Consider the following 13,601-nt stretch of genomic DNA (forward strand, 5'->3'; position numbering starts at 1 on the left):
ACGGTATGGAGAATGAGCGGTTATACAAAGTAAAAACTTTTACTGAAAACAAATGGCAATTCAATTAGGAGGTTATGTAAATGTAATGTGGAAATTACTAGAAATGGCAGTTTGTGCAAAGTAACAATGCTGTTCACAAAATCAACTAAGTAGTGTACAGAGAATAATACACAACAGAGAAAAACTTGAACCTTAATATTACAAATTCTGTCCCACAATTCAGTGTTAACCAAAACTATCAGCAAATGTCAATGCAATGCTGAAAGTACACAATGAAACAAAAACATCCTGATTACTTACTAACTCTTTCCTCTGACATCTTGACAGCTTCATCTTCTGAAAATATGATACAATGATAAAAATTACTCTACTTGTCTTCACACAATAAATAAGGAATAGTTACAGTTTTTCAATAATGTTAATTTTCAACTTTACTCATGCTGCTTCATTCAATTTTTTAGCTGTAACAACATTTTAAGTATTAAGCAGATTTTATGTTCCAGATTAGGCAATACATAAGAAATACTGAACTGATTGTATAAATTTCACACCACATTTCCAAGACACCAACTTAACAGATAACTTGGCTTGAGAAGTGTTAAATTATTTAATTACATTTGCCATAATAAAAAATTTCCCAAATGTAAAAAATAATTATGATTTAATAAAAATTTATAATAAAAACAAAACCACAACAGTTGAAACAATTTTACAAAACATCACTACATAAAATCAGCGTTTAAACATTAAATACCAATTGTTTTTTTTTGTCTCCTGTACATACATATACACAAACTAAGCCTTTTTTACTTTTTAATACAATTATCCTACATATTTTATGAGTTAATCACTACCAGAATCACATACCTAAACCCTTTGCTTTTTTAGCATCTACATCTTCAAGATCCTGTCCTTTCCTCTTAACTCCTTTAGGGGTTTCTGTTTTCTCATTCTTCTTTTGAAATGGCGTATCAGCTTTCCCCTGAATTTTCTTTTGAGCTGGTGTCGCAGGTTTTTTACCTTTAACTGGCTTCTTCTCTTCCTCACTTTCTTCCTCCTCTTCATCTTCTAAATCTTAAAGCAAATCAATATATTTATGTGAGTATTGTTTTCCACTTTATGAAAAATAATCATTGTTTCAAAAGACAACTGATATGAACCTTTTCGTTATGAAGCCTTACAACACAAAAGAAGGAGTCAACTACTGTAGAAATACTTTTATTCTGATATACTGGAATCTGTTAGAGAACTTCTAAAGTCACAAACTTTCAAAGAGTTTCTATATGTCCAGTACTAGGTGCAGAATGCCCTTATTTATCCAAAACAAAGCTAGAAACACTGTTAGATGATTTAAAATATATGTAGTCAAAATACAACAGTGCTCAAAAGGTGTATTAACAATTAAACCATATAAACTGATCAGTTTAAAAAAAACAAACTATCTTACCACATACTCTTACACAATTAAAAAAAATACCTTTTTTTGAATTATAAATTTACATACATAAAATATTAAAAGAACCATTTTAATATTTACCTTCAAAACTGTCATCATCTTCATCGTCATCATCATCATCCTCCTCCTCATCTTCTGTTTAATATGAAGAAACAATACTTATGTTAAATACCATTTCCATCTCACTTCCATTAACAAACTTAAGACTTGTTTCCATATATTATTATCTGTGAATTATTCAGCCTAGTTTCATTGTTTGCTATTGTCAAGATCACACTGATCAACTAACAATCTCACTTCCATTAACATACTTAAGACTTGTTTCCATACGATACTACTATCTGTGAATTATTCAGCCTAGTTTCACTGTTTGCTATTGTCAAGATCACACTGATCAACTAACATTTCTATATCCCATTTATAGATGAATTAGAAAACTAGTTGTTTTAAGCCATTATATTTGTTTGCATCCTAAGCAGCATATTTGAAACAAATAAAAATGTGCTATGAACATCCCTACCAAAAGGTAGGCTAAGCTTCATTGGGACACTGAAACCAAAAAGTACAGGAGCTCATACACAAGTACTAAATTTCAGGTTATTTATGTATATTTATTATAGTAGAAGTAACTAAAATGTTATTTTTGTATTTTAGTTGTTTGTACTTAGGCTCTGAATAGTTCAACTATTATCATTAACATATTATGCAGCAAATTGTTTAAAATTGAAAAAAAAGTACATATCTTCTAATTTTTTTGTCAAATAATCTTGAAAATCTTTTGGTTATATTTTTAATTCCAAGTTTTTACTTTTTCACATAGTTTATTTTTGATGTTTTATTTCCCTTTCCTATCCTTTAGCATTTGACACGTGTCAACAGGCGTTCTCAGGGTGTCCTGGGTAATGACACTTTGGCCTTTGTCAGAACGTTGGGACATTTGCATACTACACTAAGCCTGATAAACCAAGGCAATTTGGCTTATATTTAAAAAAAATAAAAACTTTCTAATAGGCATTTTAAATCATAAATAACACACAATTAACCAAAAAATATAAAAGTAAAACCTAAATAAAATTTAATTGTCTATTTAACTAACAAATTTATAGGATAGAAACAACACTAAGTGCTAGCAAGGACACAAGCAGCAACAAAGCTAAGAGTATTTGACAAGTTCTCTACAGAACTCTCAGCACTAATTTTTAACCAATTGTTGAGAGATAGTATTTTAAATTGCGTTATTATTGGTTGCAATAGATTCTTCCTATATATATACATATATGAAAGGTTTAGTATAGTTAACTTTTTGAAATTACGAAGTTAAAAATTTGTGAAGTTGTGCATCAAACTGAAGTTTACGAATTTTTCTTTAAGGTTTCTTTTGAAATAAAGGAATTAAAACAAACACAATATAAAACTTTGATGTAAATTTTAAAGCTAATTTCATTGGTATACATTGCTAATAAGATTGCTTAATTAGGTTTTGAATGTAACAAAGTAAAATCTTGACATGTGCAGTATAGGGTTTCCCTTAGTCATTGGGTTAAAAATGTTGGGATCATGATTATTTTGTAACATGTCATTAAATTTTGATATTGATGATGTGGAAGTTAAGTGTTATATTATTCAATTATGTTTACTGCAATTAAAAATTTCCCAAATATCAAAAACAAATATTTTCCCTAAAATCTTTGTAATATCACCTAAAAAAGAATTATTTAATAAAACTGATGATGATAGGAAATAACAAATGGATTGTCTATGAAATCCATTTGTTATTTTAATACAATTATCCTGTATATTTTATGAATTAATCACTACCAAAATCACATACCTAAACCTTTTGCCTTTTTAGCATTTAGCTCTTTAACTTCATCTTGTCCTTTCCTCTTAATTCCTTTAGGGGTTTCTATTTTTTTGTTCTTTTGAGATGGTGTATCAGCTTTCCCCTGAATTTTCTTTTGAGCTGACATCTCTTGTTTTCCTTGATTTTTCTTTTGAGCTGGTGTCTCAGGTTTTTTACCTTTAACTGGCTTCTTCTCTTCACCACTTTCTTCCTCCTCATCATCTTCTAAATATTTGGGCAAGTCAATATATTTATTGGGAACAGTTTAACTTAATAAAAAAAAAATATCAAATGTCCAGTACTGTGCATAAAGTGCTATCCTTATCCAAAACAAAGCTACAAAATTGTTAGATGATGTCAAATGAGCCAGTGCCCAAAAGTGTACTTTAATGAATAAACCATAAAACCTGAACAGTTAAAAAAAGAAAACTACTGTATTTTTTGGAATATAAGACATACCCTTATTTTGAAGACAAAGTTTTGGGGAAAAAAAGCTACAGTCGCATTTGAAAGATTTTTATTAAACAAAAATTCAATTTGATACTTTAAAAATTAGTATATATTGTTCTAAACACAAAAGAACAAAACATCAAAATAAGAAAATACCATAAATCAAAAAAAGGTTTACTCTTATTTAGTTTGGTTCAAAAGCTACAAAATCTTCATTGCTTTCACTGTAATTTTTTTTTAATTATTTAGGGTTAGGGAGCATTATAAATATTTATTTCTAAAAGAAAAAAAACTACTATTGTTATAAATAACACATTCAATTGAACTAAACTATGCATGCCTATTTAAATATACTTACACACACACACATACATACATATATATTATACACACCTTCAGTGTATGAGACGCACTTTTTTACCCCAAAATTTGACGTTAAAATCTGCTTTCGGTGTATAGATGCACTTTTATAGACCGAAAGCAGATTTTGACAAATTTTGGGGTAAAAAAGTGCGTCTTATACACAGAAAAATACGGTAACTTACTACATACTTCTACACAATCAACAAAAAGTGAATATAAACATTTTTGTTGAATTCTATTTTTACATTCATAAAATATTCAAAGAACATTTTAAACATTTACCTTCAAAACTTTCATCATCTTCATCGTCGTCGTCATCCTCCTGTTCTGTTTAGTACGGAAAAACAAAACTTATATTAAATACTGTTTACATCTAACATCCTATAACACATTAACTAAATTTGTTCTATCAGATACTATAGCTATTTAATATTATGAACTTATATTGACAGTCACTTTCTTTTACACTTTATATACCCAGGTGACAAATGGTAACCACAGCCTACCAATTTCAGAAATCACCAAGACTACCAATCAGACAAAATGACTGACCACCACTTTATGTCAGAAAAAATATTAAGATTATGCTTCACTGTAATGGATAATTGCTTCACCAGAAGAACCACTTCAGGTAATATTCCAATAAAATGCAAGCACTATTTCTGTTAAATGTTTAAAATATTGGATTTGTTTTATTTATATTCTTTATAAACTTGCACCTTTCCAAGAATTTGAATATTTACCCTCCATTTCTCTGATTTTCATTCCTTTTTTTGCAACAGGTGTTTGAGCTTTTCCTTTAGGAGTCTCTGCTTTTTTCTTCTGAGCTGGGGTCAGTAGCTTTTCTTGTTTTTTCTGAACAGGTGTCATAGCTTTTCCTGGTGATTTTGTTGCTAGGGCCTTTTTACCTTTGGCTGATTTTTCATCTTCACTTTCATCTTCTGAAAAATTTAAGAAATTAGAAAGACATTGAAAACTATGTACTTACAAAATACTAAATTCAGTATCTAAAAACTGAGCTTAAAAATTTTCACATCTTACAAAACAGAATTTGGAAGAAAGTAAGAGGATTCTTCTGTTGATTAACCACATCAAAATGCCAGATAATAGTATGATAGAAGTGTTGATTCTTCTGTTGATTAACCACATCAAAATGCCAGGTAATAGTATGATAGAAGTGTTCTGTTTCAGTAAAAGTATAATACACTTCAAGTTTAGTTAGTAACAATGATTTAAATCATATTGACACCATGTCGTGATCACAAGAGCTAACTGAATATGATTTCAAAATTTAGCATTGAAGCTAAAAATCCTTAAATTTACAGGTTCTATTCTTAACTTTTTCCAGAATTGTACTAACATGCTATAAGTTGACTTGATGGCCATCAGTTACCTTAACCTATATATGCAGGTTGGTCAAAGTGCTCATATTTTTTCTTTTGCTTTTCTTTACAGAGCTACATTCAAAATGTAATTAAACTACTGTATTATCAATGCATGCCAATAATCTTGGCATCAAAAAGTAATTATTTAAGTTTCAATTTCCTAATTTCTAAAAAGAAATATTTAAATAAATTCTCAATGTTCACTTCTATATCATGTGACATTTCTTTGCTCCAAACTGCTAAATTTAACACAAATTACAGAACTGTAGCACAGACATTGCTAAGACAGTATAGATATATAGCCTCCAATCTTCTTTACCGAGATATAATCCATAAAGTTTAAGCTATATGTTATGCTCTTCCATCACATCGTGTCTTTCAAAAAAAGTCAATAATTTTGACATTTGCTACTGGATTATTTGAAACCAATATAAAGATTTTAATTTACTGAATTCCCTATAATTCTAGGTCATTCTGAAAACAGTTTTAGAATCATTCTGTGTGAATTTCATAATCTGTTATTGCTGTGATCACCTGAATAAGCTGAAGTAATTTTAGCCATTCTGACAACAGTTTTAGAATCATTCTGTGTGAATTTCATAATCTGTTATTGCTGTGATCAACTGAATAAGCTGAAGTAATTCTGGTCATCCTGACAACAGTTTTAGAATAATTCTGTGTGAATTTCATAATCTGTTATTGCTGTGATCACCTGAATAAGCTGAAGTAATTTTAGCCATTCTGACAACAGTTTTAGAATAATTCTGTGTGAATTTCATAATCTGTTATTGCTGTGATCACCTGAATAAGCTGAAGTAATTCTGGTCATCCTGACAAGTTTTAGAATCATTCTGTGTGAATTTCATAATCTGTTATTGCTGTGATCTCCTGAATAAGCTGAAGTAATTTTACAAACTTATAGCTAAATTAGAAAGTCAGTTAAACTATATTAGTTATAGGACATTGCATTCCTTGTGAAAGTTATTTTGTGTTCCAAATTGCATATTTGAAATAAAAATTCAGTAAACTACTAACATCAACCTTATCAAAAAGTAGCATTAACTGTAAAATATTTCAAGAATCACAAGCAAAATTTTGCTATAAAAGTAAATAAAATGTAAACATTAGAAACTCATTACTTTAGATAAGGAAACAAAGGAAAACTATTTGTTTAAATACTCAATAGCATGTGCACTTTACAAGCAAAGTATATTGTAATTTGACTGAGTGTACCAGTAACTTGATACATTGGTCACACAAAGTTTCTACACTGTGGTAATAAATTGCTTTGTCTTACTTTTAAGTGGCTGTAAAGCAATACGTTTAAATGATACTTGAAATGTACTAGCTTTTGCTATAAAAAATATATTAACAGTCACAACATAGCTGATGGTGGCAGGAAATTAGTTTTATTTGATACAGCAAACTATACAAGTAACAAATTTATGTTATACATCAAAAGTGAATCAATTAATGCCTTTTAATGAAAGTAACTTTTTAAAGTTTTAATTGAAAATTCATTTAAAACTTAATTTCTAATAATATTTTTGCATTTAATCGAAATGGCCTTAGAACTGTTTCAATTAAATTTCAGTAATAATTAAAGTGTTATAACTGGAATTACAATAAATATATCTTTCACAGCGTGTCAAAAATAAACTGCTAGCATTGCTAAAGATTTAGCTGGTGATTATTTACATTTTTAACACATGCAGTAAGAACTATAAATTGTTAGAAATATGAAGGAAGTTATTTGATACAATTTTATACAGATGACGTGTTGCTAAATTTATTGAAGTGCAAAAGATCTATCCACAGTGAGAAGCCAGGTTATATAAAACAAAACAAGTAACTTTCATCTACTAAATACTCCCTCACTCAAGCAGAAACAAGAATTAAGCCAGAGTGCATGTCTGGTGAAATATACAATTGGAGCAATCAATGTTCTCTTCTTTAAATCTATATTATTTATCACTAAAAAAATTACTTTTTAACTTGTAATTATACTACATAAATATTAAATGCTCTTGTTGTTGTTTGCTGTGAAAACTTAATTTTAAATCTTTAAATTAATGACTGGATGCTGAATACATTTGGATATGATGTAATTTAAAATGCAGAGCAGAAAACTGCAACAAGTACATTAGTTTTATTGTTTAGCAAATTACATAACCCTAAAAAGTTATCTTTATCTTTAAGAATTACTTGCATGGATCTTTTATCATTTGAATTTCAATGTGTATTTCATAAATCACCATTAAAACAGTAGCTGTAAGACTGTTCAAGATCCGAGTCAACCATAGCAAAAATATAGGTTTTGCTTAAAGGTACCCTCTCTGAAAATAGAACAAACTGTAGTTTAAATATGACCAATAATAAATATGATTTCATATACTCATAAATAAAATGTCCATGAAGAAACCCATTACCTTGAAGTGATGACAGATTTTAGCATGCAAGTTTTGATAATTATCTGAATTATTCTTCCACATTAAAAATAAAGTGCTACAAAATCTTAAATGTTCATGAATCTGTATTGAATAATTATGATATCATGACTACACTATACAAATTTCACGGCAATGTGTTTGGTGGAAAAACATATGATGAAAATAAAAGATTTTTTTAACGGTTCCATACAGATGGTTACATATATATAAAAAAAGTACCTTCAAAACTTTCACCTTCCTCATCTTCTTCATCCTCCTCTTCCTCATCATCTGGAAAATTATGAAAAAGATATGAAATTAAGTTTTTACAAATATTTTTCAACTTAAACTCCACTGAATTCAAATAATTTCTGAATAAAGTACTTACAACTTGGATTTTCATAACCATAAAAATGTACAGCTAATTTCAATTGTGTGTAAGTATTGTAGTAGATTGGGATGGTTATTTTAATACATTCTTATTTCACACAGTTACAATAGTGACCATTGAAGTTAGCCAACAACTTGTACATTTATTACTTCTTTATTTTAACATACCAACATCTGAATCAAAGTCAGAGTCCTCTTCATCCATTTCATCATCAGAGTCTTCTGATTCCATCTCCTCCTCTTCTTCCTCTTTCAACTTTTTCTTTTCCAGTTCTTTCTTCAGAGCCTGAGAAATACAAATAAACAAGTAATCATTCCATTTTTATTAGTAAATGTGAAATGTCTGATGAGATATTTTGAGTTAATTCAGAAAGAACCAAATCACACAAACACGCATCTTACTGAACTTACTTTTCAAAATCAAAAACTAATGAACATTGAACAAAACATTTGTATGAAATATAATAACTGATTCTGTATAAACTAGATACCTCGAAAACTAAAATCACTTAGTTAATGAATTCATGCAATCAGTTGTTAATCACACTCTTGACTTTGAAAAGTTCTTATTTCAAGTTAGGGTGTGAAATTCATTGATCTCCTTAAAACAATGGATATGCTAATGTAAAATTCTGTGTTACGTGACATGTTTGAACTCTGGATTCTTTTCTTCAGAATCTTTCCAAGTTCTGTATACAACAGATTTGTAATGTTAAGTAAGTCATTTTGTGAAGGTACACAAAGTAATTTCAAAGTTATAGTGCATACAAGTTTCACATTTCCCATGTTAGACAAATCAACCAATATCATTCTCAATCTCTTGTAGGATTATAATATAATAGCATTATATGCTGTTTTCGTAGTAGATAGTTCATAGTAGAAACAGTCTCTTGCATCATTTGCTATACAATCTTAAAAATTAACAATTACAGCTTTTAGTCATAAATTAACATACAATTCAAATTTTATTTCAATTTATGTAAGCAATTGCAATTAAAAAAAAATGTAATTTTTATTAGATAATTCAACACATCAAAAATCCTTTTGTAAAACAGAATTGAGGAAAAATAATTGTAAAAATTGTTCTCTTCCTAAGCAGCCTGTGTACACTTAACCATTTGTGATTTCTTATAATTTAAACATCTGGTAGTTAGGCCTCACAACAATTATACAACTGTAAACAATATCAAGTTCTTAATATTTGTCAAGATTTTTTTGGTTTGTAATTAATGTATTTCAATTTATCTTTTGCATAACAATATTTCAGTTGTCTCCATACAAAGTTTTGACATACTGTGGTTAAATGGTGCAGAAAATTTCTAAATGTTCTCCAACTGTTTAAAGTTCAAATGCTAAACAATTTAACACCTATTTATGTGTGTGTATGCAGTAGCATGGTTGTAAACTTCATCTGACAGTTCCTATACTGGTTTTGTGTAGTTTTATTCCAAGCTAATACAATTCCATATTATGGAATTACAAATTAGAAGCTACTGATAACAGATGACTCATGTCAATACAACAGTAAAAAGGTATTAAAAAACAATTAGCAAAAAATTACACTTGTCTGCATTCTGTTAAAAATAAATAAAACCCCAAATTTTTCTTAACTTAAAAACTGCAAGTTTTGATGGTGAGTTACTAAAACTACATGACTGAAACAGTTTATAGATTGATTCTATCAAAAAAAAATCCTTTTTCTACTCTTTATATATGTTTAAAAGTATAATGCATCTTTAATGTTTAGAAGCATATGTGTTCATCTATTTTAGATTTGTTCTGAGCAAGACTTTACTCATCACTAATGTATCCTATCACTCTCCTAACAGTTACGGAGAACAATTTTTCACTTTCCTGTGATCTCCAAATCCAGCATATGTACTTATTAATGTTACTATAAAACTGGTACTAACATGAAACTATGCCTAAACACTTAGATACAAGCTTTAACTTTCACTATGGGCTTAGTCACAGGGACCAACCTCGTAACAATTTTGTGCTTGTTATAGTTTTAATGTTATACATTTTAATACAGTAAGCAAATCTTCATGAAATTTTGCAGATTATAAATAAACATTACAAGGCTTTTGTACAGAAAATATAAGATTTTTTAAGTAATGTTTTTCTCGTGCATTTTTTTCTTTTCAAATACTAGCCATCCAACGTAAAGGAATTTTGATTTTAAGATTTAAAATACTTTTATGCATCAGAACATTTTCAAATTTCACACGAGAAATGTTTATAACCTTCAGATTATCAAAGTTTTCATTTTAGAACAAAATTTACATTCTATCCATTATTTTTTTATTGTATCTCTGTATGGGTTTGATCGAATTGACCGACCTTGTAACCACCATAAAGAATTAGGAAATAGATATAAATTATGCTTTTTTCATTCTAGAATGACTACAAATTATAACATGAAAACGCAAATGTTTATTCTAAGTAGCATAAATCTCGTAACATTATACATCTATATATTTTTATGTTATTTACCTTTCAGCCATGCACTATGTTTCCAGTATTTTGTAAAACACAGTCACATTTTGGGTTATAATACATTATACAGGTATATACATTATTATTTACAAACAAGTTGTTAAATTTCAGTTATTTTTCTTAAGACACAGAACAGTAAATAAAGAAGTATAGAAAACAATTCTCTTCTAGTTACATACTTTGTATTTGTTTGCTGCAAGTTACTAAGCCTTATCAGATTTCACACTTGGAGGATGGAAAACAATGATTTTTTAGGTTTTATATATGCATTTTGAAATAACAAAAAATCATAAATTACTATATCAATACAACAGTATTACACTACAATTTATCAAGCTTAGTAACTAAGCTACATCTAGGTGTAAAAAAAATATGATTTTTGAGCTCACTAATGCCTTACCTTACAGCTTGGAATCTAGAATGGAAAGTTTTGTGCATAAATAGTTCACAGAGGCTAAGAAAACCACTAGTGGAAATTCTGAGCTTTTGGTTGATTATACACACACCATTGGGGGAAGTGTACATAAGCAAGTATTTTCAAAATAGTTAGAGGTGGGCAGGACCACCTTGGTTGATTCAATAAATATATTAATATCTTAGAAAATTTAAAAGATAGAAGATTCTTGTTTTATATTCTAGCTTTTCAATATCGATAATTTAAGTATCTTATTCATAAGAAACTACATACTTTGTACTTGGACACCACACACATCTAATTTGAACCAATGCTGCATTCGACATATTACGTAACACACAAAAATATATATTTAGGTGGTTTTTTATATTTACTTTAAATTAAGAAATTAACTAATGTATAATACTAAAATTTGAATTATAATTTACAGTTTGATACCAAACCTATTTGCATACATTCATAAACTAGTTGCTCAATAAAATTTTGAACGCGAGTCTACAAATATGATTACATGGCCTTTGACCCATGTTAGTAGGGTAAAACAAATTCTTTACTATTAGTGATGGTACTTCAGTAATAATGTACTTTACTTTTTTAGTTTGAAAAGAACAATTAAATGTTAAAAATGACACTGATATTTATTTAGAATCTGAATGTATTTCAGATTTGTACAAAGCACCAAGTCATATAAGGTTGTATTTTGTTTAGTTTGCAGTAATCCCCAGTGGTTCTAACTCTAATAATGGAAACATTGAATTATCACTGATAACTTTATTTTTATTTTAAAAAATCATGATTGTAGTTAGCCAATCTATGTACAACATTATCTGAATACCACAAACAAAAATACTTGACAAGGATTTGAATTATCAGAATGCCTTGCAGTCACCCTTCTATACTAGCTAAATTTAAATCTTACTCGATGTCTTCTTACCAAGAAAATTTCTGTAGCTTTCGAAGATACAAGTTAAAACTTTCATTCAGACTACAAAATTTCTCTGCTCAAATCATATATACCATTTTGAGAAAAAACTAAACCCTGTTCTATCCAATCACATTTAAACTTTCTTTATAGTGATTTCAGTGTTTCATCAGTAAATCATTAGAAAAGATTTTTTTTTTTTTACAAACAACCGTTTTGATCTGTGTAGAAATGAAAAATTAAACATTTTTATTAAATGTTCAATTAACTGACACCTCATGTAGGCCTGTAGCTGAAAACAGTGGTTTAAAATAGTTACAATATTTTTCAATGTAATAAAATTTACTTTGATATATTTGTTCACAAATGTACTGTCAAAAATGGATATAATTACAAACAAGCATTGTAATACTTCACTGGGAATAAAAGTACTTGAAAACCTTATGGTGAAAGACTGTATATGATCTTACTGAAGTGTGATAAAGATCTCATACTGAGACTTACCACATACACAATAGTTCTCAACCAATTTCATGAAAAACATTAAATATTCAAAACTACTCAGACGGAACACTGTAAATAAAATTAAATTTATATGTATTTCCGTTATTTTTATATTACAATTTCATGTGAATAATTTTGTGTGCTAATTTGAAGACCACATTTTAAAGCATGGTTATATACAACAAATTTCAACTGTAGACAAGTTATGTTCACATCTTGCTTATCTTGACATATCCATTACATTTTGTAACCAGTCTTTCAAACATAGTATTAAATAGCCATTTACCCATCAATTTTTAGATGGTTTAACATTCATTTAAAAGTTTAATATTTTGTTTTGTAAAAAAATAGATTTTTGAATACAAATTTCCAATACCATGATTAGTAATTGGCCTGTTATGGAACTTTAAAATGTATGTTTGCAACATTATAACCTTACAGTTATCACCCTGAATTTATTTGGCTTCTTCAGATGGGGAACTATTGGAGGGAAGGAAACCAAAAGGGTCAGATAAGAATGTGGATGCCAAGGAGGTTATAGTTATAGATGATTCCTTGATAAGGCATGTGGATAGAATAGTCTAAGGGGTAAATAGAGAGAAAAGAATCAGATTATGCTATCCATGGGCACAAGTGGAGGATATAACTGACAGAACAAGAGATATGACAAAGAGGGCTAACAGAGATGCAGTTTTTGTAGTGCATGTTGGGGCTAATGATGTAGAGAAAGGTAGGTCAGAGGAGCCAATTAATAAGTATAAAGAGATGATAAAGGCACTTAAAGAAAACAGCCATGACTTACGTTTGTCAGGGATACTGCCCAGAATTAACAGTGGGGATGAAGTTATAAGTAGGTCATTAGGGCTAAATGCTAGGCTTAGGAAATATTAAAAAAACACAGATAAATATTGATTTTTGTGTATCACATGGTATGTTGAATGTAGC

At 28.8% G+C, this 13,601-nt stretch overlaps 1 protein-coding gene across 3 annotated transcripts in view; it reads right to left on the reverse strand.

Annotated features, from left to right (window-relative positions):
* Positions 1-13,601, reverse strand: part of LOC106463363 (nucleolin-like) — a 28,736-nt gene that overhangs the window by 9,406 nt on the left and 5,729 nt on the right. The window contains exons 2-9 of one of the 3 annotated variants that reach the window (XM_022390843.1): positions 8,485-8,602; positions 8,167-8,217; positions 4,856-5,053; positions 4,395-4,439; positions 3,288-3,524; positions 1,538-1,591; positions 868-1,065; positions 301-336 (exon numbers count right to left, since the gene is read on the reverse strand). In XM_022390843.1, coding sequence (XP_022246551.1) covers positions 301-336; positions 868-1,065; positions 1,538-1,591; positions 3,288-3,524; positions 4,395-4,439; positions 4,856-5,053; positions 8,167-8,217; positions 8,485-8,602 — 937 coding nt within the window. Of the gene's footprint in view, positions 1-300; positions 337-867; positions 1,075-1,537; positions 1,592-3,287; positions 3,525-4,394; positions 4,440-4,855; positions 5,054-8,166; positions 8,218-8,484; positions 8,603-13,601 lie in introns of all 3 variants that reach the window. The other 2 variants (XM_013923385.2, XM_022390844.1) reach the window with 2 other exon arrangements.

This window comes from Limulus polyphemus, unplaced genomic scaffold (genome assembly GCF_000517525.1).
Source record: "Limulus polyphemus unplaced genomic scaffold, Limulus_polyphemus-2.1.2 Scaffold1385, whole genome shotgun sequence".
NCBI classification, from domain to species: Eukaryota; Metazoa; Arthropoda; class Merostomata; order Xiphosura; family Limulidae; genus Limulus; species Limulus polyphemus.